Source organism: Cataglyphis hispanica, chromosome 26 (genome assembly GCF_021464435.1).
Source record: "Cataglyphis hispanica isolate Lineage 1 chromosome 26, ULB_Chis1_1.0, whole genome shotgun sequence".
NCBI classification, from domain to species: domain Eukaryota; kingdom Metazoa; phylum Arthropoda; class Insecta; order Hymenoptera; family Formicidae; genus Cataglyphis; species Cataglyphis hispanica.
In genome coordinates this window covers 2,194,998-2,222,699 of record NC_065979.1, presented here as the reverse complement: position 1 = coordinate 2,222,699, position 27,702 = coordinate 2,194,998, and the positions used below count along the sequence as shown (strand labels likewise).

Genomic DNA, 27,702 nt, shown 5'->3' with positions numbered 1-27,702 from the left:
TATTCTTACATTCTTAAATCTGATGAAGCCTAGTTACCAATTGCTGGAAGATACAAATGAACATCAGTGCCATTTTGCTACGATAAAAGAGATTCCTGTCCACTAACTAATCTTCTGATGGTAATATTTGCCGACAGATATTGATTTCAAGCATATTAATTAACAGGAGGTAAGCTATCAAGTGAGAAATAAGTTATCCCATCGATGTATAAAAAATCGCTCATTTTAAATAAATATTCTGTCAAATGGATAATTGAAGAGCATTGAAAAGTAACAAGAGAGTATAATTAATCAATATATATAAATATCTATCTACAAAATGATGAGAAAGATGATTTTAAATCATAAAATTATATATAATAATTTTACTTTATATTTAATCGATTAAACAGTAAAATTGTTTCTTTTTTTTTAATTTAATATTTCACAGCGTGTTGTTTTTCAGATGTGTCCAGAATATGATATTAAAAACGTAATATTACAATAAACCAATAATCAGTAGTATAGTTATATCGATGCATTATGCAATATCGCATTGAAATGCAAAAAGATGCTCTTTCAACTACTAGCGCAAAGTTAATTCACGCGAAGAAATTCCTTCCGCTCCTCAAATATGTTATAATAATAATCGATTACGCTATAACAATAATTCTCTACAAACGTCATATTACAATATTGTGCGAAATCTTTCTTTTTAAATACAAATTATATTTCATGGAGTTGAAGATATTTCTTAGCGAGTATAAGTACGTTATCGCATTAATAAACAACACTGTTCATGATAATACAATATCAGAGATAAGGTAAAAGATTAAAAAAACACACTTGTCGATAAATGAAATTTTTACAATTTTTTTTTTTTTTTACGATTCTCATAACTTTAAATATTCTAAAATCTCAAGCCATCTTTATGCTCCTTTAAAACTATCACGATATAGCGCGTTTTCTACTCGCCCCAAATTTACAACGTTGACTATGCCATAAATATAAGCAAGTATAAATAAACACATATACATACGTTGTCACGCGAGGTACGTTCAAGAGGACACACGCTTCGATTGCGTGCAGTTCATCGCTTACCGAGTCATTGTACCCTGGCACGCACTAATCGCTATTACATATGCACGTTGCATTAAGGCAGGTCGCTGATGCATGTCAGCAAGAATAAGCGCTTTCGAGTAGGAAGCGACTTATTCATTTCGCTCGGTGCGGAATTTCACAATGGAAGACTTTTTTTTGAAAGCGAATCTTTTGCAGCTAATTGTGAAGCTAGCAATTCCAAATCTCTACGAGAGATCTTCAAATATTTTCCACAGTGAGAGTACAGTGAAGATTTAGACTTTGCGAGCAAATTATCGTTTCGCGCATGAAGGATAAAATATTCGTATGATGAAATTCCTCTCATGAATATTACGAAGGATTTTTATTTGCATAAAATTAACGCAAATATAAATCCTCGACTCTTCGTTGATACTTCTGTGTAGTTTGATATTTCTCGACGCGAGCGAACTTTAATTGTTGCATAAATTGGAATTGAAAAGCCGGTGGAACAGGCGACAAAGTGCCGCGACAGATTCGATTTTCGCACAAAGACACACGATATGCCGTGAAGTAATTATTACACGGAATAATAGCCCGCTTGCAGTCTCGTGACTCACTAAAGTTAAAACAAAAAGAATCATCGATCGCGTCGTCCTACAACGGATCGTTAACTTGATCGACCTTGCACGATTTTTTGCTAATTATCCAATCATGTCGGTCATGAATAATAATATACAGTTTGCGTATCCTCGATTATTCCTAATAATGTATCCTAAAGAGACGGTAAAACATGATTTGCTTCGTCTCTTTCAGGTATGTATAAATGAATTTTATTACAGAAATTATACAAATATTATTAATAAATATTAATAAATATTATTATTATTAATATTATTTATGTCATCTAATTTTAAGAAAGAGATAGATAGATAGATAGAGAGGGAAAGAGAGTTTGCATAATGCATGTTATTTTTATAATTTTTTATGAGCTGGAAATATTTATTGAATTCATTTATAATTCGCGCGAAATTATTTTTGAAATATATTTTTTTTTTCGAAAATCTTTTGTAAATTTATTTTTTCCTTCGTGTTTGTAGAAATATTGTCGCGAGATTGACACTACTTTTAGATTTGGCAGCATTTGCGGGCTTTCATCCTTCATTCTGGCGTACAACGAACGAATTCTCACATTGTCGTATGCACCTGACGGAAACATGTGCGGGTATTTGGACGCGTCAGCTGGACAATCAGCTTCGACGTTTGCCGCTTCGTGAGTCATTGCCCTTGTAATGCGCGATTCTTATCGTTGGCGCGCTTTTCCGCGATGTTAGTCCATCAACATATGATAGTTACACGCTGTAATACACGATGGAAATCGATTAACTGTTAGATGGACGTGCGATTAAATCTTTTCTCATAATATTGCCGATAATTACGAAGTCGCATTTTTCAAGGAGATTTCTGTAGAGAATTTTAAAATAATATTTGTTTAATTACGATAAGATTATTTGAGTGTGTTTATAAAAAATCATAAGTAGAACGCGATTGCAGCAATATATATAACATTAATAATTTAAAAATAATATGATATAAGAATTGGATACATAAAAAACGTGCAATTTAAAAAGAAATAATTACAAGCACGGTACTTGAATATTAATAATTAATAATAATGTTTGTGTAAATATCTTGAAGTAAAATATAATCAGATCAATCTCTCTTCCTAAGTTTTGATAATATTTTCGAATACACTTTCTACACTTCGCAAATAAAAATATGAACCAGAATTAAATTCCAATGTTTCAGTTGAGATAAAAGCGAAGGTCTAATCATTCTGATAATGTAAAAATATTTTCATAGTGATAAATATTTAATAATTATAGAAAGGGATTATAGAAGAAGAAATAATTGCTTTCTAAATTCTTCTTTTATCAAGAGAAAAGTTAAAGTTTATTTTGAATATATAAATCCTCCACGGTAATATATTTAAATGTTAATGTAATATATATGTTAATAATTGATATACATACAGGATGTCCTAAAATCATCGTCCTTTCTTTTGGCAGATTCCTTAGAAGATTTCAAGATGAAAATCCTAATACAAAAATGTCAAAGCTATTATAATTTTTAAACGTGAAGAGATTATATTTAACGAATGACAAGGTTGAGATTTCGCGCGGTCAGGCGCAGCGAAATAGTAGACACCTTCATGGTAACATGAATCGACCACTTTGACAGCTGAAGTTGGAAGATGTCGCAAAATTTTACTTGAATTATTTTTTAGATGCCTTTAGTTCTTGCATCCATTATTTGTAAAAAAATGTACTAATGCAATGCGTAGAGAAGCCGGAAAATATATAATGACAATGCTATTGTAAATTTATATAATAATTATAATAACCTAAAAAAGACGTCCCATTGATAGAAGCACATTTTTCATTTTGTCTTGCCTGAGCGCGCAAAACATCAGCAATGTCATTCGTAAAATACAATAGCTTCCCATTTAAAAACTATTCTAACCTCGACATTTTTATATTAGGATTTTTATCTTAAAATGTTTTAAAAAATCTGCCATTAAGAGGAAGTATGATGATTTTAGGACACCTTGTATATACAAAAAAAAAAAAAAAAAAATATTAATGAAATTCATGATAAAACAGGAAAAAAAAACCATTTAACTTCTATAATAAAACATTGCAAAAAAAAAATTAAAAAAGCCATTAGAATTTAACAAAACAATCTTTCGTCCCTTTTAATATATGTGAAACATGGAAATTTTTAATGAACCGTAAAGCATTCCGAGAAAACAATATTAATTCAAGCTTCATGTGGTGAGATTTCTGCAGAGAGAGAGAGAGAGAGAGAGAGAGAGAGAGAGAGAGAGAGAGGGAGAGAGAGAGAGAGAAAATCGTAATTGGATAAACAAGTTACATAATTAAATACAAGACACAGTTTTTCTCTCTGATGCTGTGTCAACGTTGAATATCCCATACAATCGCAAATTTCTGATCAGATCGGAGAGCAGAACGATACTCTCCGTTACAACTTGACGATGCTGTCGTGAATCCACGCTGCGGGAGGCAGTGACGTGTCGAGAGTGGGGGCGTCTAGCTGACTGGCCGCGCTCAGCGAAACTGTCTCGGCGTTTGCTTTGACAGTGGTGTAACAACCTTCGTGAGAGTCACGCCGCGCTGTTCGTCTCACAAAGAATTGACGAGAGCTGTCTCGTATTTTCAAAAAAAATCGATCGCCGCGCCTCGTCACCAGTCGCGATTTGCACTTCCCCCTCTCCCTCCCACTTGTCGTCGCTTCTCATTCGAAAGTTTACGCGGAGTTGCAAGGCGCCACTTTCGAATCGATCCTCTTCATCGAGCCTCGAAGAGGATCAATCGAATTAGAGGTCAATCGAGTTAAAGTCATTCTCGTTGAAATTTGAAGAGATATCTTTTCCAAAGTTTTGTTTTTCTTTTTTCTGAAGAGAAAGTTGTCGCAAAAGTGCAAGATTACTGCAAACAATTAATACAAATTCTCTCTTTTTTTTTGAGAGTGAAGCAGTGGATTGGTTTGATCGATACGAGCTCGACGATTACAATCACGTTCTCATTCGAATAAACATTAAAGAGGAGATAGCATCGAGTGTTTCTCGTGCTACAGACACAAGGACATTATTATTATTACGATACTTCACGGGCGCGAATTGTGTGTGATTTGTGATAAACATTATCTATACGAGAAGCGATACGAAATCCTTTCGAGACTGAAAGGCAAGAGTCATCCATTTCGGGAAATGTCGGTAGTGGTTCCTATCCTGTCCGGAAGTGCATATTAATCGCCTAAGGAGAACAATGTTGACGGCGCTCCTCTGTGGCTCCTCGTAAAAGGGTATCTCATCGTGCCCATCCATTTAATAATTCGATCGTTAAGTGATGTCACGACTCGTTCCGTTTCGTTAAAAGGTAAAGCAATTTTTCTCATATAAGCCGTATATACTCATATATCTAGCACACAAATATTTTACTACATAATATTTTCCTATTTGCAACGAATATTTGAATTGTAAATATTATGATAGTATGATATTATGATAATATTATGATGATAATATTATGATATTAGCACAGTAATTTTGTGATAATTCAGAAAAAAATAGTCATATGCGGATATTATGTGTAACAACACATGTAAATTATTCGATAAATTTTAATTTTAATTTTAATTATTTAAATTTAATTTTAATTAAAATTATTTAATTTTATTTTTTAATTATATTATATTATATTATATTTTATTATATTATATTATATTTTTAATTATATTATATTATATTATTTTTTAATTATTTTTAATTTTATTATTTAATTATTAAAATTAATAATTTTAAAATTTAAAATCGAATAATTTAATTTTAATTAAAATCAAAACTTAAATAAATTAAAATTTAAAATTTTAATTTTAATAAATCTTAATTTTGATTTTTATTTTATATTACCTCAGATGTCTTTACTAGTATTTCCTTAATCTGTTTTTAAAAATATAAAAAAGTATATTTAGCTGTGTGAAGTATTGAATCAATATTAATCGAGATCTATTTAAAAATTTTGCTGTTTAACAATTTTTTTTTTCTCTATACATTATTTAATTAAAATTTACCGTTTCATTTTTATTGCGGTTACTTACCAAGATTCAAATTTAATCTTAGGAGAAACAGGAAATAATACGTCTTATTTATTTCACGATAAATAACTATGAATATAATGCGTATCATATACGCAGTCCGTATACGCAATAATAAAAACACGTAAAACTGAAACAATAATTATATCGATATTATCATAAAAGCTACTTCCGTATATAGATAACACAAATAAAATCGTTCAATGTCAAACGGCGTAATAATAAATACAGGAAATGATTCACGAACTTGAAATTGTATCCCTGAATAGCAATCAACATATTATTCGATAATCTTTGCTCGAATGATTTCCACACGAGAGGATTTACTTGATGACATATCTTTCCTCAATTCCACAATCTTTGCATACTCAACGATTTATAGAATTCTATGTGTAACGAACCTTCGTGGAATTAATTTTCACGTAGTGATAAATTCTAACACATTTGCTCAGACACGCGAGGGATAAGGCACGAAATAAGTCGTTATTATACACGATTTGGAATTGCAGATTTTAGCCTCATAACTTACTATATAAAATTAATATATAATTACGAAAAAATAATTTAATATGTGATAATTACGATACGTCAAATGAATATAGTGCTAGACAGCATATTTGGTCTGGCGAAAAATTAATTATTTAGAACGTAACTGCTTGAAAATAAGTGAAAAGATAATTCATCACGAGAAATCGCATTGCGTTTAATTAATACAGTAAACCGAAATTTATCAACATCGAGCTATTTATCACGTCCTTTGCGGTAAGCTCTGCCACAATATCTCGACGAATTAATTTTCCCGCGAATGCAATGTGCACGCTTATTACGACTGTCACAAAATTAATATATATTATATTACTCGTACTATCGATATACGAATACTGGAGTTTTTATTTTGTTTAAATGATGACGCTTATAATTGTTGATAGCATGAGAATTAGCGCGCGAAAACAAAACGCGAGTTTCATACCGTGTGGCCAATATAATTGTTCTTTCAGAAAAGGGGTTTTTTTATCATAAAAAAAAAAACGCGAAGATATTCGAGTGAGATCGCACATTTTTTACGGTGATTTCATCCGTTAAAACAATTAACATCACTGAAATAATGTCGAATAATCGGTCGATTTTCATGTTAATTTACTTTCCTGCGTCTGAGCTTGAACTTGGAAACTGCATTTGACGCATAAAATCGTTTATCAACTATAAATGTAATCATGATGTCACAATGAATGTCATATTTTTTTTTTTCGACATACGCGATATCTCTTTTTTGCATCGTTCTTATATAGGCCTTATTATAATTTTGATTTAATCTACTTTATTTGATTGAAATATTAACGGAAAATATAAAACGCGTCTAAGAATAAAAAAAACTTTTATTTTTCTTTTTGTGAAATTTTTTTAATTCAGCAAAGAGCATTACAAATATTAGATATTGGAGTCGTTTTATCAATTACGAGTGGGTTTTTTACACCATGTATTATTGATCGGAAGTCGATAGTAAATTACTTGATACCACATCGGTTTTTACCGTTAATTAGAGCGTGGACCCGCCTGTCGACAATTAACAAGTAGGTCATTCGATCGTCCAGCAGGAATGCAAAAGGGAAAGCACAGATTCATCAGTTGCTGATAGCGTGTTTCATCGATCGGATGATATCGATCGAAGATTCCTCATTGTATGTGTGCCTGGCGAAAATCAATTCTCCAAATTATCGAGCTCTCTAATTTTCCGCAGTAACTAAATTCACTGATAAAATCAAGAAAATTAAGAGAATTTATTTACAATTGTGTTAAAACTAAAATATAGTATAATAGAAATCTAAAAGAATTTAGAACGTAACAAATAAATCACAATTATTTTTTTAATATTTAATTATTTTTTCTATATTTTATTATATAAAAACAAAATAGAATAGTTTAATTCTTTTATACTTTAAAAAATTTAATTCTTCTATATTTTATGAAAAAATTTAATTTTTCTATTTTTATAAAAAGACAAAATATAATAATTTATAATAAAATGGAAGAATTATTTGTAATAAAACCTTTTATTGTAAATAATTATAAATCAGCAATTAAAAATATTTTCTTCTCTCTTTCTTAGATGGAAAGTAGAAGATATAAATATATATTTTAAATTTAATATGACACATCATTTTAATAATTTTAGTATTAATAATTATAATAATAAATTTAATAATAAATTAATTATTAAAATAAATTAATTTAGTAATTATTAAAATAATTATTTTAATAAATTATTAAAATAAATTATTAAAATAAAAATAAATAAATTATAAAAAATTAAAATAAATTATTAAAATAAATTAATTTAGTAATAAAGTAAATATTTAATATACAATACAATATGTCCAGAGGTTAGGTACAATTATTGGAGAGCGAATTGAAAAAATAGAAAACTGTGGAAAAAACAAATAACGTGAGATTAATGTGCTGACGTAATGATCGACGAACTTGTTTCTATGAATGTCATAACGGATATTGAAAAACGCTTTTAAACAGCTTTTGTTCGATGATTTATATTTTCCAAACACGTGAATGGAAAAATCAGAGAAATTGCAAATGGACTTTCGATATTCGAACTTTATGAGTCGTTTATCTTATTTGAACATAAAGTAAACGAGAAGATAATGATAATTCATCAAAGAAGACACAATATCTGCAAGATTTTGCATCAACTTAGAAAAATGAACAATCAAATTCAGAACTTAATAAAGTTTTATTGGAAAAATTATTTTAATTAGCAAATTTATATTGCAAAAATTAATTTGTTTTTTTATATTTACTTTGATTGAATAATTTTGAAATATCTTTTTAACTGAAAAGTTTCCATAAAAGTCGAATTTAAACACATTGAAAAGTAGTCAATATTATAGATTACTCAATATTTAGATTAAAATTCTCAATTTGAATAAAATAGTTCCAATTATTTCTCATCCTTTTTTACATACATAATAAAAATAAAAACATCGTTCAGATAATACTATGCCAGAGATGTAAAATAAGAGATTTTATCTATTTGACAGCTGGAAGATAAAGGCAGCTATCGCAGCGTTACGTCACGTGCTAAATGTTAAGGGTACTGAAACGGATACCGTGCCTCCGGAATCTCAAATGTGCTTGGTGTATATACACGCACGTGAAATTAGACCGCAGCGAGCGTGCGTGCACTCGGACTTTAATATTTTATAATGCCATTTGAGTTATTTGCTCCAATTAGGGATCTATTTTGTGGCGCAATTTTCGATTTTCTGGGTTAAATCTAGCATGCTCGTAATTTATTGCTTTCGTGCTTAAGACGTTATGTGATTTCTAAAATGACGAGTGGTCGTGATACACATTTATAATCTAGATTATAACTGCATTTTTATTGACTAAAGATATTAATATTTTATCTTTTTTTTTAATGTTTTGCCTGTACAATAGTAGCAAAAAATTGTTAAATTAAAAACAACATATTTTTTACATTTATATTGTTTGAAAAATTAAACAAATAAATCCGGATTATGAGAAGGATGAATGTTTTACAAAATATTATGAATTTTGACGTCTTCGTAGAAGAAAATAATTGTTATTAATATTTTTTCTAATTTCTTTATGACAAAAATTTTTGATCGTGAATATCCCCTGAAATCAACTGTAAGAAACAATGAAAAACGAGTAATTTGCAGAAAGAGGGAAAGAGACAGATAATATTTTCCTACAACTTTTAATAAATAACTTTTAAAGGAATAAATGGATTTAAATCAAGTTTTGTACAAATATTTATTAGAGTTTTCTTAATATATGTGAAAATTTTTATTTTATTGATAATATTTTTTCCTTGTCAAATTTATCAATAAGTGCTACAATACGCAATTTTCCAAAAGAATCAAGTAACTTTAAATTTAAATAATTTCCGAACTATTAAGAGAATTGTGCTCAGTTTTTGCACAGATATTCAGAAAAAATGATAGAACAGTTTATAAAATTTTCATGCTTTTATTAATATATTATATGACATATCTTTAATTCGTTGCAAATTAAAATCCTCATAACTTTTGATCGCTTCAGGGAATCAATTTAGAATTTTTTTACAAGTTTCTGAACATGTAAGAACTGCACAATTTTGGTTAAATTCTTAATATTTCAAAAATAGGTACGAAACATCCTTAGAACTTAATGGAAATAGAAATAGAAATGGCAAATATTTGTTTTTTTTTTATTTTGTTATTTAAAAAAAATTATTTTTCTTAATTCATATAAATACGAACAAATATTTCTATCGGAATCTTTAAACGTCTTGAAGTTTTATTGATTTTCAGCGCAGATCGCTCTTTTTGTAATTAATGAGAAATATTCGCTCACGCTGATGATCGCGCGATTTTCGCTCCTTCATCACTCCACTTTCGCATCGTCGCTTCTTTCCTGCTTTCATTTACAATCAAACGTACGCCGATGCTCGTTGACGCATATGTGCGTACGACCGGAGGGGGATTTTACTTGGAGGTTTCCTGTCTTCGTCCGGGATATGACGATATCCCCCCTGCTTGGCCAATGGCGTAAGCATCTAGAAAAGTATTTTGTCTAACAAGTTCGATTCGTAACAATCGCAGTGGTGCAGTAGTCATTTTTTTTTAAATAGCCAAAAAAAAAATTATTTTTAACCTACAAATCATAATTAAAAATTTATATATATATATATATATATACACAACAAGAGTGTGATTGATGCCAACTGAGTCTTTGTTAACAGTTTCTTATAATATCACATGTAAATGAATTAAGAATATAGTGAAATTGTAGAAACAAACTTCCCTAGTTAGTCAAACTTTACTATTAGACAAACTTCCCTAGTTAGTCAAACTTGACTATTATAGTTATACATAAAATACCATATCATCAACTTTACAAACAATGTGCATTCTTCTGGTACGTTTAACTTACGCTTTTTGAACTTATTGTTTCTTAATTATCTTAGAGTGTCTGAATATCTTCTTGTGGTAACTTCGGTATTCTCATTCCCATTATTGTTTAAGAAGAAGCAACACACGCATTAGTGATTGTCGTTGCTAGTAATTATCATATAATAAACGTGAGAGAATTTCTAGTCGATTAGGAAGAAATTAAATTGCGCAATACGAGGTAATCATCAAACTAAAGCAATCCCTAATCAGATAAACCTTTGACTCTTTCGAAAGATATCTCGATTGCGGGACCTACAAGAAAAAAAATTAAGTAATTTTCATCTCTCTCTTTCTCTGAGGTAATCCCTTTTTATCTTCATCGCATTTATCCGCATTTTAACTTATCAGCGACATAAATGAGTTCTCCTCGAGGAGATTTTTCCAGTAGTCCAATCCTATGACGCCCCGCAGTCTTTGAAAACATCGCCGAAAGTAGGTTATGGTATCTCTCGGGATTCAAATCGTTATCTTGAATCCGAGGAAACCGTGTAATTTGCCTTTTCAGCACGCTCGAAGCATGCGATTATTTTCCCATTTCGACTCGAAATCGCTTTTACGGTTATCTCCTGCAAAAAAGACGGTTGCTTCGTCATCGGAGTACCCTCCGTATTTTTATTTATCGGATGACGTATCGACCTCTCTAGTCCCCGGATCGTTGGATCTCCGCTCGTCAACCCCGATAATTAGTCCGCTGCGTCGTTAAAGAGGGCAGGGTCACACCATGAGAAGGAAACACGCAAGGCACGCTTACGGACTTATTCAGTCCTCAAAGGCGTGCTTCGGCATATCGCGCGTGTATATGAATAACTTAACGAGGCATCATCGTGTCCTCGTGTCCACAGTATTGCTTACGTTCCTCGGTGTGACATTTAAAGCGCGTGCACACTTACCATATATTAAGCGCTCGAGCTAATGCGCGCTGGTGGACACGTTTGTCAGGGTCGCATCAGCCTGCATTCGGATGACTAGTTTATGAGTGGAAAAACAATTTTCGTAGAGACAACTGCATAACAAGCCATTTATGAAAATTGAAGATTAAAGCAATTTAATTTTGAAGACGCAATGAATGTGTGGATGATCAACAAAGCCAATTTGCTTGATTTTTATTTTAAGGGGCCGTTCGAACTCTCAAAAAAATAAATACATTTTTTAAATTATTTAATAAAATCTTTTTATCTTTTCACAATATGAATACAATATTATTAAATACTTAAATAAAAATTTTTAGAAGAGGAAAAGAAATAATATTTGCAGATTTATATTTTCATGTACGGTGTGCATGAAAACTCGGATTACGTTCGATGAATTGACTTCAAATTTTATATGTGATTTCTTAAGATTCCGCATCTGCTAGCGAAGTCTTTTTTTAATCTGATAATTCTCCATTTTTCTGTTATAAACAAAAAAGGTGGACCTTTTTTTTCAAAAAAAAACGAAATTTTTTTAACGCGCCGCCATTTTTTTATTTTCTTTTTAAATTTTGAGAAAACACTTTGATAGCAGATAGTTATTACAATGTTTAAAAAAACTTGAATTTTTTTATTTCGGATATGATTTATGAACGTTTTCATGCATACCAAGCAGCCACTTAAAATTTGGAGAAATTTTTCAAATATTCCCATAATTTAAAAAAAAAAAAATTTTTTTAAGCTACAAATTTGTATTTACGTGATTAATAATATTATATTAATATTGTAAAAAAATAAAAATTTTTTTATCAAGTCGTGTTGCGCTGCAAAATATCTAGAAAATGTATTCATTTTTCGAGATCTTAAGGCAAAAATAAATAATTGAAAAATGAAAAATTTCAATTTTTTAACTAAAATAAAAATTGATAATCTCAGCAAATGTTAAGTCCATCATTGAAATGATGGAAAAGTGTTATTTTTTTTTCTTTATTATTACATATTACAAATCCATTTAAGAATCATGCATTTTTTTTAAATCAAAACTATTAGAACTTATATCAATGAGGAATTCTTTTTTTTAAACTCGATAGCTTTATGTTACAAATGATTGAATATTAAACTATTATATATATTTATGAATCAACATTAATCACATTGCGATGCAATTTTCCTTAGCATACTATAATTATTATTAAACTTTTAATTAATACAATGATTATTATCATAATAAAGCTGGAAGAGAGAAATATCGCTCATTCTAGCATATCATCTTTAAAGAGACATCGCCATTCTTTTTCTTCGCGTATATATTACAAATCATAAACATAATGGTCTTGCTAAAGATATTTTTTACAAGACTAATGATGACATTTATATCGTATATGATACGTTGACGTACTTTGGCAAAAAACATGACTCTTTTTTCTTTCATGTTTGTTTTATATGACGAAGCTAATTGTTTTCTTTTTATTATATAAGCATGTGTGATATTACGTTGAAAAATTAATTAATAATTATTGAAATATGTATGGCATAAAATAAATTTCACTACATATGATATTATTGAGAAAAGCGAAGATCAGACAACTGCGTATGATGGTTCATGATAAATGTGGGACATAAATAAAGAGTCCTTAAGATTTGTAATACAAAATTATTGCATTGCATTATAGGTACTAGAAGTGATGTCAAGCTGGAGAGTTGTGTATGGTGATGGGGAGATCTCAATTGATTTGCTGGAATTGATGTACAAAAAGGCCTTTAATAGGCGTCGATTATCCTCGCCCACAATTTCCGACGATTATCCAATCGTGGTATTGAAAGAGGTGCAAAAATCTCGTCGCCGCAACGATATTTAAACTATTGAAAATTATTGTGAACGCACGTCGCAGCAAATATCGAACGATAAGCGTAGTAAATTGTAGCACATTTTACAATTAATTGATGGATTAAAGAAAGGCCCGCTAAATTTCCCGGGATGTATTTAAAAATACGCAGTGTGTGAGAATATTTTAAGCCTGTGCTTTTTTAAATTTTTATACGTATTATATATTCAAAAAATAAATATTCAAATATTCAAATGAATGTCATCATAACAAAGCTCATGTTTAATCGCAGAAAAATGATTCTTTTTATATGACATCTTTCACAAATCGAAATTTTATACTCTTATGCCTTTTAAGACTATAATGTTCACAGATCTGAGAGATAAATCTTCTTTTAGATATAAGTCAAAAAAGATAAAATCATTGTGAACTACTTTTATATAAAAGGAATCAGACCCACTTTTATTACTATTTCGAGTTAAAGTCATTTTGGGAATCGATGTTCTGAAAACATATATATATATATATTAAGACAACTTAATTTACTCACGTTTCTCTATATATAGTAATATAAATATATTCACAAATTAATAATCTAAATTTATGATCTAAGTATATCTAAATTTTTTAAAATTTATGGAAATTTATTTTTAATTTGTCAACTAAATTTAATTTAAATATAACTATTGGGTTATTGTATATATTATATAAAATTAAAATTTTATAATAGAATTTTAAAACAGATTTAAAATTTAAATTTAGAAATATATATCTATTTATTTATTTATTTATTTATTTATTTATTTATTTATTTATTTTATTTATTTATTTATTTATTTATTTATTTATTTATTTATTTATTTATTTATTTATTTATTTATTTATTTATTTATTTATTTATTTATTTATTTATTTATTTATTTATTTATTTATTTATTTATTTATTTATTTATTTATTTATTTATTTATTTATTTATTTATTTATTTATTTATTTATTTATTTATTTATTTATTTATTTATTTATTTATTTATTTATTTATTTATTTATTTATTTAGATATATATATATATATATATATTTATTTATTTATTTATTTATTTAGATTAGGTTTACAGAGCAATTTTTGTTTTTGACAGAAAGATGTTCTACCTATAAAAATCAGAATTGTTGTCATATGAGAAATAGAATCGAATATCGATTGCAAGGGAGAAGTCAACGATCGTAGAGTATCGTCCTTTTGCGGGAAGCCTCTATCGCGAAGTGTCCATCGCTGTATGAAAAATCGGCCACGTCGAAAACGTCTGTTTACGCGTTACGAGCGTTGACCCACTAAAGCATCGATGCGATCTACCGCGATACCGAGCGACGCGAATGCTAATTCGATTAGCTCCCCCCCAAGTGACTTCGGTCTACCCCGAGCGACGTCGGTTGCCCTTACGTGACGTCGGTATCACCCCGTTGGTCCGTGAAAAGAGTATAATAGTAGTACCGATATAGAGTAATTCCGATAGTAAGACACGTGGTATATACGGAGCCATATATATATCCATTTTCTCCGCACGTGTATCATCTTATTATTATTATTATATCTTATCTAGAATAATGTATAGCTACGCGAGGAACATTGATTCTTTTTTTAATATAATCAATACGTCACAATACGCTTTTGAATTGATAAAGGATTCTATATTTGAGGTTATATTGTATTTGTTTCTATTATTCACCTTTAATAATACACTACTATATCTCTTATATTAAGGATTTTGTTACATGAAAATACATACATTTATCACTGTACAGTATATTCGTTAAAATAGGTCAATGCTTGATCGATACTTAATTCTCTCAATTCCTGCGAAATTCGTGACAATGTTACCTACATTCGAAGCATAGCTTCGAAATATATATGTGAATAATACTTGTCTGTTTCTGGGAGTTACAGAATTATATAAAGACGAATTTATATCACGAGATTGAAACTAAGATATTAAGTATTATTAAAGCAAGAAGAAATGCAAGGAGATATATATATATATATATATATATATATATATATATATATATATATATATATACAATCTTTTGCATTCCGGAAAGAAAAGGAGACTACTCAGTATTCTATTTGTGTCAAAACTGTGTAGAATATTTTATTCTTGATTATAACATAAAATTTTACAGTACATACCCTCCAATAACACAAATAAAATAGCCATAAAAGATCTTTTCTTTTTAATATTGCATTACTAATCTTGAAAATATCATATTAAAGCCATTTATCCAAGTAGAACACAAAAGTCATAATGATATCATTAGGATATCATCATGACTTTATTTGTCTCTTAAAAGTCACTCATAAAAAATGAAATGAAAACAGAAAATTATTATTATATCAAGAATTCATCATAAAGGTGTATCGACTGACGTCATAATGATTTTTTCTAAATTGACTTCTACTTAATGTCATGATCTTATTATGATTTTGTGTTACTTGGTTATTTATATTGCAATCAATTTTCAGAACCTAAATTTTTATTGCATTATTCGCGTTTATTCAAATGCTATTAAAATAAGAAAAAAATATAAAATTCTGATCAAATTCTCTGCTTTCATGCGCATGCTTTGTTAATCTGCAAAATTATTTTTCCATGATAATTAATGAAAATTTCAAACGCGATTCTTCGTTCAAAAAGCAAAATGAAATAACTCTAAATAAATTCTGCTATTTATCATAGCACGCTCATCGGAAAATTCTAAAATGTGTCTTGATATTGCGATGACTTATAGTTTCTTATCATTTTTATACATCGCGATTTCTTTTCCATAACTTTATTTTTTCTCAATCATGTTATATAGTAAGCCCATCTTTTCATTTATTTATAAAAATGTCTTCTCTTACATCGGATTAATCTTCTTCTGCCAATCGTTTTTCTTCTTTTCTTCTTTTTTCTTCTCTTCTTCTCTTCTTCTCTTTTTTTCTTCTTCTCTTCTTTTTTTTCTTCTTTTCTTCTTTACTTTATCGTTTTCTAAATTTACACACAGACGGGATTTCGATACACATTTGGCAACCAAATCTCTCCCCCGTTCAGCGCCATCTCGCCACCCTTGCTACGAAGCAACCCCCATCGATTTTCCGCGCCGCCGCCACCGCCGCTTTACCAAATAAGGAATGGACTCGAACCAACCCCCCTCTCGAAACTTACAACATGGCCGGCCACCGGATGACAGTTGTTGCACTCGCCTTGCCTGCCCGTTGACCCCGTGACGCATTCCAGCATCCCGTACGGCGTGCACCTGTCAGCGTCATGTGTTCGCGCCGTCAGCGCCGATTACGCCGCGATTCCGCGACGGTGATCGCGTCGAACGTCATGCAACTAATCGCGCCGCATAGAATCCCCGACGCGTTCTCGTAAAATCCTGCCAGGACTCCTAGGTTCGAGTCCCTCTACGAACGAGCCTGCCGTTCCGTTACTTGTGAGAGTAGGTGACAAATATCACAACAATATTTAATTACCAAATTTCTAATATATATTTCAAATATTAATATTCATACAGCGCGATACTTCTTACAGTATTATTAGTTTTGTTTACTTTGATCAACTTTCAACGTAGTTGAATTAAATTTTCGTCTTTATATAATATTTTAAGTTTTAGGAGCACGCAAATAAAAAATTAACTCAAGAAAACTAAAAATAATAAATAAAAAATAAAAATAATAAATAAAAATGAGCGTCGAGAAATCTGATAAAAGGTATCTGAAAGTTTGCTTCTGAAAAATTGACATATCAACATATCGACAACTGTTCTTATGTTGATGAAAATTGATAAAAAAAACGTAATGTTTTATAAAAATTGAAAATATCTATGATATATTGCAAGAGTAGCCAAAAATAATTTTGTTCATTGTGCTTCGTCGATCATCAGTCAATCAGCGAGGCGTTTGACATTTTGAGTGTGCAGGTTCTTTGAACTCCGTTCAAAGAACCCTCTCATCGTTCGCGAATGTGTGGGAGTTTTGGCATCGAGTGCCGAGAGACCGTTTGGGATAGGTCGCGAGATTGTTATTTTAGTGTAATAGTCAAAGAGAGTATTCGTTCGTATTGAATTGTTCGCACACGTACACACACAAATAACACTTTTATTGCGGATATTGGCATAGGTAGATGAAATGAGGTAATATTGTGGAACTTGTTCATTAACAAGTCAATGCAGCAGGTGCATTATACGTTTTTTAATTGCATTGCGCTGAGGCGCTTTGGAATTTCGCCACGACACAATCAGCTGTGTGACTTTTAATTACGATGTAAATGATTCTTTTTTGTCTCAAGTTAATTGTCTCGCTTCGATTGCCTTTTATGTCCGTTGTATAGGCTAGGGAAATGTCAAACAGTTTTGAAAAAATAATATGTTAAGTCGAGTATATTAATGATTTAAAAGAAAAGAAACGAAATGAGAGAGCGTTAATGAAAATATCAGTGTTTTCAAGTGATTTTCATCGCAAGCAATATTTTGAATTAGAATAAAAAAGGATCACACTTATTTCTATTAATCGATAAAAAAAAAATACTGCGGATAAACTAGAAAAATTTTAAATCTGTTATTGAAATGGCAATTAAATATATAAGATTTAAGAAAATATCGAAGCTAGGAATATCATATGAATTTTTTACACACGAGAGTTTGTAGTTTTTACATAATCACTTTTGTGATGAATTCTAATTATTTTTCTTCATAAATATTTCAAACATAATAAAATATACATATGCATATCCTCTATGTATTTATTTTTGTCTTATTGTAAATTTATTTTACAATAATAATTATAATCGTAAATATATTAATATTAAATATGTACACCTTTAAAGTTTCTAAAAATAATGCAATCTATTTCCGTTATTGCCAATTAAGTAGTTTCAATTATTAATTAATAATAATTATTATTAATAATTAATAATTGAAATTATTAATTAATAATAATTATTATTATTAATTAATAATAATAATTATTATTAATTAATAATTGAAACTACTTAATAATAAAAATAATTAATAGTTAAAATATATAAAATAATTAATAATTAATAAAAATAATATTAATAGATTAATATAAAAATTGATGTGTTTATGTACAGAGTGTCCCAGAATTTTGCGAGAAAGTGCGGGAGCATATTATACGTGTAGAAGTAAGAAAAAAATATTACATAAAGTTTAATAGAAATGCTTTATTTATAAGCAAATATTGAAACGGAATATGAAATAACAACTAATTTTCCATTGTGCAGAATCAGTGTATATTAATATACTCCTCATTTGAAAACATTCTTGGCATTTTGATGATAATTGTTAGTTCACACAACGATTGAAATCTAACAGCTATTGATATAAGAGTAACAATCATACTAGATATGAATACCCAGATAAGATAAACACACGTTCGAGCTTTCATATTCTGCACAATGGAAAATCCGTGATTACCTATTTCATGTTTCACTTCAATATTTGCTTATAACTTTATAACAAAGCATTTTTAATCAAATTTTATATATATATTTTTTTTTTATTTTCATTTATAGAATATGCTCTCGCAGTTTGTCGTGCAAACATTGAGACTCCCTACATATCGAAATCAATTTCTAATATTTTAGATTTTTAGCATATTTATTAAAAACGTATATTGTAAAGAAGAAAACACAGAGAGATAAAATAATTGCGCACAAGAAAATATTGCGAGAGACACACATGTTACTTGTTTCAAACGTTCCGTACTGAAGAATGCCGGAGGAATGTCAAACGTAAACATTTATTTCACATTGCAGCTCACAGTGCTATTTGCGTTGTACTTTCATAGCACCCGTTGATAAAATATGCTATTAATCGACACTGTTTTTAACAGAAAGGATCGGTTGGACAGTATAAGTGTCATATTTTTAAATATGTACGCGGTGTTTGAATATATAATAACAGTTTCCACCTTTAAAAGTATTTGATTTTTTTTTTTAGTAAATATAAACTTTTGTATATTTTTAATATACAAAATGTAATACAATCAGCAATTTTATGTTACAATTGTTTAATTGATTCTTTTTAGAAGTATATACTTCAGAAATTTATTAATTCAAAAATCCAGCTTATATCAAATACTTAATATTTTAATGAAATTTTTATCAGTTATGAAATCCATTAACATTATTTTAATATTGAGGTAAAATAATATTAAATCTGTAACTGATTAAAAAATTTTCAATAATTTTTGGTCACATGGAAAAACTCATTAACATTTTTTCATTAACATTTAAATTAAATAATATCAAGTTTGTGAATTTTTTGAAAATTAATATTTATTATTCATAATCAGATATTTCTTTTTATAGTATTTTTTATTTTTTGAGAATATTCGTAAACAACCTCTGTTAAAATCAATATCGAATTGCCCTGATTTATTTTGAAACGCGACTTTACATCCCAAAATATCATAGATACTTATATAAATAAAAAAATCAGATTTCAAGAAAACTTCAAGCGATACACAATATATGATCACGTTTGTGAGAGAGATTCGCGAGAAGCTTGGCGGCCGAAGATGACGAGCGCAAAATGTGCCTTAGGTCCGAAAATAACGTGGCCGTTCGTTGGTACGGCGAAATCTCATCGTTCGCAATTTTAGAAACCGTGAAGCCGATCGTCGTTCTCGCCGCACGCAAGTGACAAGTACGATGAGCTTAGTCCTCTCGAACGTCCGTTAGCCGCTCTCGGTCCGCGTGTCCTCACGGCGCGGGATAAAACTCCATCGGGACGTTCCCACGTGAGTCATCGCTCTGGTCCTCGTCAACCAGATCGAATGGAGCCTCTTCGCGAACGCTTCAGGTGAGGTGAGGTCAGCGGGGACATCCCGTTCGCGGAAATTGATCAGCGGGATTCATCCCCCGCTGACGAGTTCGCGGAACTCATTTGTCCTGCGACATATCGATACGGATACGCGTTAATCCGAGCCGTCCAGGCGTGCGCATGTATGTCTCTCGTATGGAATTAATGATTCGATGTAGTGCGGAGTAAATATATAGGGCTCTCTCCGGCCAGAAATTTCAATTTCATTGTAGTCTCGGACTGGTGACAAGTTATCACTCGTCAATCCGTGCTTGAATAGGACTCCGATCGTGTAAACATATCTTTTTGTCCGCTCATTAAATTAATCTCGAATAAATCTTCGAGTATCTCCTGTAATTTATCTACAAAATATAATCCCCCGTGAGCTTCCTTCGATGTGTTTTTAGCGGGAAATCTGTGTGAGGAGTGTGTTAGAAATATTATATGTGCGTGACATTTCGAGAATTTCCAAAATAAAAAAGAAGTTTCGCTTTCGTTAGCAAATTTTAAATATGGATTCTTTTAGAGAAAAAAATTCCCAAACAATCTAAAAGCTGTTTACATACTTTCAATGTCAATAATAAATCTCTTAATAATTTTGATTAGCTTTCTTTCTTTTTAAATAATATATTTCAAATTATAAAATCTAATAAAGAAAACTTAATAAATGAAAGATTTTAAGTGGATCAAAACAACAACTGTGGTTAAAAAAAAAAAAGAAAACATTATCCTTTAATGCAGCAATTATTATTATTGCTAGAGTGATACGATTAAGTGATTACTTATCACTCATACTAAGTAAAAACTCGCTTGTAAAGCACACGACTTTGTCTTACAGATGCCTTTCACGTTGTAAAGTGACCCTCGTGGAGAGAAGCTGTACACTTACGATGGGCAAGCTTTTGAGTCTTCTGGCTCGAGACGAGTCTACCTGTTGCACACCTCAAAAGTACGACGTCTTCTTAGATTTCGAAAGTAAGTCATACTTAATCTTCTCACGAAGAATTTTAATATTAATTTTTTTTTACACCTGACCCCTTAATGACCCCTAATCCTCTTGTGCAAGAGAAAGGGGGAAGGAAAGATTTTGAAAAAATATTTAAACACTTCCATAAAATAACATATATATTTTAAATACAATCTCTGAAGCTTAATAAATGTCCTATAAAATAAAGATACATAAAATATATATTGAGTTTGATAAAATTAATTCGTTCTACTTGTTTCCTAGATGCACAGCCATCGGACATCGAACGCGAGACGTTCGAGGCAGTGCAAAGGGTGCTGAAGAATTCAGAATCTATTTTGGAGGAAATACAATGTTACAAGGGAGCCGGGAAAGAAATCAGAGAAGCGATTTCGGCACCCACGGAGGAATGTCAGAGAAAAGCTTATCTGACCGTAGCACCCCTCGTCGCGAAACTCAAACGATTCTATGAGTTTTCCTTGGAACTCGGTACGCATCAATAATTACATTGGCGATAACAGTTTTCTATAAATAGAGATGTTACCCACTCCATCTCTCGTTCGTCATGTTCGATATCGACGTGAATATTGGAAAAAACTTTTATCTGCATTTTAGCTTTTAGCTTTTACATTTAAGGCACGTGCTTTTAATTAGTTAATAATTATCGGAGGAATATCCGTGAAAAAGATTTCGCTAGATATCTGATTTACTTTTTTCTAGCGAATATTTCTGGGTAAAAGCATATATTGAATGGCATCGATATTAAATTTTTTATATTTTTGCATTTTGTTTCATTAATTATTCTTTATAAAGCTCAATAAAAAAACCAAAAGCTGTTATCGCCAACAATTTTTATTTATTTGAATTATTGAATTGGTTATTATTGTTTTTGTTTTATTATTCTGTATCTCTATTATTATTAACTGACATTTATATTCAATTATCAATATTGCATTACATATTGTTTTCTTTTATTGTTCACTTTTATCTGTGCAATATTCTTCTAACTAATTATATTGATATTGATTAATTTTTGCAAGTATTGGCTCGCGCGCGAATATTTATTCTCAAAATATTGTAAATAATATTTCCAACCTTTCGCCTAGATTAATTCCCACATTTATTTCCTTAATAATTCATTTATCTATACACGCAGAAAGGGTGGTCCCGAAAATCTTGGGGCAACTGTGCTCGGGAAATCTCTCACCGACGCAACATCTGGAGACGCAGCAGGCCCTAGTCAAGCAATTGGCAGAGATATTGGAATTCGTATTGAAGTTCGACGAGCATAAAATGAAAACGCCAGCGATCCAGAACGATTTCAGTTATTATCGAAGGACGTTGACGAGGGCGTCGTTGGCGCGACAGGACAACGCCGAGAAGGACCTAGTTGTCGGCAACGAGCTCGCCAACCGAATGTCCTTGTTCTACGCCCACGCGACACCCATGCTTCGTGTTCTGAGTCACGCGACCATTACTTTCTTGATGGACGTAAGTGGTATCGCTTCTCTACATTATTCTCGTCCGCGCCGGACTCCCATTGTTGCCTGGACAATTATTGATCCAGCCAGATGCTAACTGATGACAATTAGCTGAAATTCCGCGGTAATCCAAGCGATTTCTCGACGTATCCCTTAATTATTCCTTCACTGAAAGATAATTCTCTATTTTTTTTTTTTGATCTGAAAAATTTTTTTTTTGATCTGAAAAATTGATCTGATTCTGAAAATTGATCTTGTTAGGAATTTTTTTAAGAATTAATATTAATAATTATTTTATATTAACAATAGAATTTTTAAAATTGTATACAGAAAGATTTGTGAGATGAATAATACAATTTTATCTTCAGTGATATAAAAGCAAAAAATAAATTAAAAGTATAGTAAGAACACATCTCCTTTACTTTATTCATTTAACAAAAATATTTTGCGAATATTGATTACACATTGACACGTATAAAGATATTTTTTAACGTTGCAATAAATCATCAGCTTTTGCTCGCGTTGATTGCGATGACAAATAACCGCGTTACGTGATCGACATGAAGCACAATGGCAAGGTAGACAGAAAAAATTTGTCCATGAAAATAATGGCTCTGCTGAAGCAGGAAATTGACAGGTATTCTGGTCTGCGACTCAAATTATCCGAGCTCTATAAATTTCATTACGTCGATCAAACAAATAAATGTGGCATGACGAACAGAATTTAATGTTATATGCACGCTTTTAATTAAAATAACAAAAGATAACAAAATAATAATTGAAAAATAATATTGGAAGTATCTTCAATTTATGTACAATAAAAATGTATATTTCAATAATGAAAAAAGGATGTTTTTAAATATAAATTCTACAAGAGAGATGTTAAAAAATGTGAAAGTTTATATATAGAAAATGTTTGTAAATTTTTGAGATAGAAAAGTTGGCCTTTATTTTAAATAATATGTTTAACCTTTATAAAATTGTATTTTTTTTTTTATTCTTAGAACGAAGATATAGCGAGAGAAAATATAACAGAAACGCTTGGTACAATGGCAAAAGTGTGTCTTCGAATGTTGGAAAATCCGTAAGTACTGTTTCTATCAAAATGCAAAGATAGCTTTACCAAGAAATTTCTTCGAAGCTAATTTGGGAAATATTTTCTCCCAGGAATTTGTTGGCGCAATTCCAACGAGAAGAGACCCAGCTCTTTGTTTTAAGGGTCATGGTGGGTCTGGTGATACTCTACGATCATGTACATCCCCAAGGTGCCTTCGTAAAGGGTTCGAATGTGGATGTGAGTACCAAAAAAATTGCAAGGAATTTTCAACACAATATTTTAGGAAAAAAAATTTTCTATTTAACGAACGTTGCTTTAATTGATTATATTAATTTTTAATTTCATATATACGTGTATTTTAAAATATTTTTAAATAACCAGCTTTAAAAATCCCACAATTCCACATGGAAAAATATTTATTATAAAATTTGCAAATAGATCTCCCATTTTGTTTATATTTTCTCAAAGACAATAACTCGAGGTGTCGTAATTTAACAGGTCAAAGGCTGTGTAAAACTATTAAAGGATCAGCCGCCTTGTAAGAGCGAAGGCCTGCTGAACGCCCTTCGCTATACCACGAAGCACTTGAACGAGGAGAACACGCCAAAAAATATAAAGAATCTGCTGGCCGCATGATTACCGAAGCAACGCGGCTGCTGCATCAGAAGTTGAAGCCGCACTTCTTCGCAGACACTTCTCGAACGGTATCGTCCTCGAACGACCTTCTTTGTAGCTCCAAAGATTCAAGAGTCTCTCCCATTCGCACGCAAAGCGCTCTTCTCTCCCGCGCGCATCCGGTTTGACCGACCACACTGTGTGTTCTCGGAACTACGTCAAAGCTGCCCTATCGAAAACTGCCGAGATATTTAAAGTCTTCGAAGAAAAATTTATTAATTGACACGTTGATATGACCATCGAATTCGTAAAACGATCGATCGCCACGTGTTTATTTTATTTTCCTATGCTCGTCCGAAATAATTCACGTGTGTGATTATATCACTTATTATTTTTGCCCATCTTATATGTTACACGCAAAAGAAATATTGTTGCGTCGCAAATCTTCCGCACTTTATCATTCTCTCTCTCATTGAACGAAAAAGATTTTTTAAAAGATTTTTTGTTAAGCATTGATGTTTCTGTTAGCAATTTATGCGCGAGTTTTCAATTTACAAAATCTTTTTAACGATAGGAAAAGTTAAGTAATAGCCGGAATAGATTTTTGCGCACAGCGATCGTTTTTTTATGCAACGTTTCAACCAAAGTTGTTTATTAACATAATTTCCGCCCGCAGAGGACGAGAAATTAATTAGAGCATATCATAGAGTGTATTTAGGATAGATGTGGACTTTTGGAGGTGTTACGAAGAGAGCTTTAATCACGTTATGGATATTATGGAGATTTTTAGCTCTTGTTTTCTTTGTTGAATGGCGAGCGAGAGGGTGGATTGTGGGACTGTGAGGTATTGTAAGTCGCAAGGTCGAATATCGGAAACTACTACTACCGGAACAAATCTCATTTTATCGCCATAAGCCCGTATTTCAAAAGTATTTGGGATCTATATATAAAATGTATCGAATTATTATTGTGGGTGATCTGAAATCATATTTTGTAGCCTGTCCTTATACATGATTGAAAAACGGAAGAACACCAAAGATGCTTTTAGTGTATAGTCAAAGTTGCTAGAACGGCAGATGTGATTTAATATTATTATTATTATCATCATTACTATATACCACGTTATATTACTAACCTTATTATAAATGATCTTATGAAAGTCCTACTTATAGTAACCAGCGAACTCACATGTGCCGCGATAGAAATCAGTGATCGTCATATAAATACGGATGTGCAAATGTAATTGTACACGATTTGCTGTACTTCCTACTAACCATACATTTGGAGCAAAAGCAAAACTCTGAACTTTTTACATCAAGAAATTTATTATAGATTTATCACGGAGATTATTCTTCGTTTATCAAAATTTTTTTGAAGTATTTATTATATAATTTTAGAATATTCTGTTTCTATATGGCTATATTAAGTGATCAGTTTTTGATTGGTTTTATACATACGATTAAATTTTTGTCTTTTTAATTCATAAACTAAAAGATCATTCGGTGTTCCAATTTCCAGTGCTAATTTTTGATCTCCTATATTTTCTTCATATAATTTTTCAAGATTTTGTAAGAAACATATGTCAAAATTCAAAACAGTTCTCTCCGAACTTTTTACTGTTATACTAAAGAAAGATTCGCGATAAATTAGGGTTAATTTTTTTTATATACATATGTACGACGCGTAAATATCGAAAAGGAAGAATTTACAGAAATTTTCGAACTGACTTTAACACAAAACATCTTCTTGCACGTTTTAGAGATTAATACTTTGAAGACTGCTTGCCGACCATAATGTAAAACCGTGTGTGTAAGTATTACGTAAAAATTAAAAATACATACATTTACACGTGAATTTATCACGAAACGCTCATGAGTAGCAAACCTCAATCACTCACGACTGTATATATACAGATTGTTATGATATATTAATGACATTCACACAGATATTACTGTTACATTGGCACTCCATTGTAACAAGTGCCCTGAATTATTGCCTTGGTAATTTTTAAGAGAAAGATAATGAATACAGTATTCAGTTAATTTTACATTCGTTATATGCTTTATTTTGTAACGTTATTTAATGTCAATTAACACGAGAAATATTATTATCGCACATATTACGATTGTACTTGAATTAAATTAAAGTCCCCGAAGAAACGCATGAGGTTTGTAATTATTTCAGTGCTTACTCTGATGAATCAGTTCCTTGCAATAAAAATTAATATATATACATACGCAATAAAATAATATATATATGTATATGATCTTCTTCACCAGAACTTTCTTTCCTTTGTGTAAGCGTTACTATTTTATAAGAAGACTATTATCAAAAATCCATTCGATGAACAAGATGTATATATATTGTTGACATTGTTAATTTTTTTTTCAGACTATGCATTATTTTAATATATCTTAACAACATTATAAGTAGATGATAAAAATATCGCACAAATGTTAATAAATAACAATAAATAATATTTCATCATCCATATGTAAAATTATTATATCTTATATCTTAACAATATAATTGATATTGTAATGTTTTTAAAAAAGGCACCATTGCAATTCAAATATCTCACTTTACATTCGAAACTTAAACTGATTAAAATAATTATAGACTGTCAGAGAAGGAATAAGATAAGAAAGTCACTCTTTATATTTTTTTAAAGCTTACATCTTAAAACTTAAAATGCGCAATTTTACATTAAAAAATTTAAATTGATAAATATATTTTGGAAGATATTTATTTTCACTATAGCGGGTTACATAGCTATTAGGAAGATAAAGATGTTCTTATCAATAATTGATACGACATATTAATGATTAATAATATCATAAACTGTTATACCGTCAGTCGATATTTCATGAAAACAAGTTTTAGATAAAAGAATCATGACTTTTTCAAAAGATGGAACATTAGAGCTAAAAGAGCCGCTCACGTGACGCCACGACGGTGTTATTAAGGCGCAATTCTTTAAATATTGATTGAAAGTGGGTTGGAGTCGATGGGTGGTGCTCGGTAGAGGGATGAAAGTGGAAGGTAGAGGCTGGTCGAACTGGCGAGATGAGATGAGAAAGTTGACCAAGAAGGGGGAGATCATTTATTATAATATATGATAGGCGCGGTCGCTATCTCTATGGGTTTTTTTCCATTATAAATGCAACCCATAGCGAATATAAGCTTCTAATTATTGGTCCACAGCAAAGTTTGATTAAAACAATTTTTATTCTTGCTGATTCTTGCGAGCTACTAAACAGCTATATGAATTTTTAAATTAATTTTACACACACACACAACA

The 27,702-nt window shown here is 30.5% G+C and overlaps 1 protein-coding gene across 4 annotated transcripts; it reads left to right on the top strand.

Annotated features, from left to right (window-relative positions):
• Positions 1-4,209: 4,209 nt before the first annotated feature.
• Positions 4,210-26,564, top strand: LOC126858597 (CYFIP-related Rac1 interactor B). 4 transcript variants are annotated; one of them, XM_050609068.1, is made up of 7 exons: positions 4,210-4,997; positions 21,120-21,256; positions 21,513-21,737; positions 22,405-22,739; positions 23,734-23,813; positions 23,897-24,023; positions 24,285-26,564. In XM_050609068.1, exons 2-7 carry the CDS (start codon positions 21,172-21,174, stop codon positions 24,420-24,422), a joined length of 990 nt encoding a protein of 329 aa, XP_050465025.1. In that variant the 5' UTR covers positions 4,210-4,997; positions 21,120-21,171; the 3' UTR covers positions 24,423-26,564. The 4 variants fall into 4 exon arrangements, with proteins under 4 accessions (XP_050465025.1, XP_050465026.1, XP_050465024.1 ...); XM_050609069.1 differs by lacking the exon at positions 4,210-4,997 and adding an exon at positions 16,682-16,897; XM_050609067.1 differs by lacking the exon at positions 4,210-4,997 and adding an exon at positions 20,121-20,281.
• Positions 26,565-27,702: the final 1,138 nt, after the last annotated feature.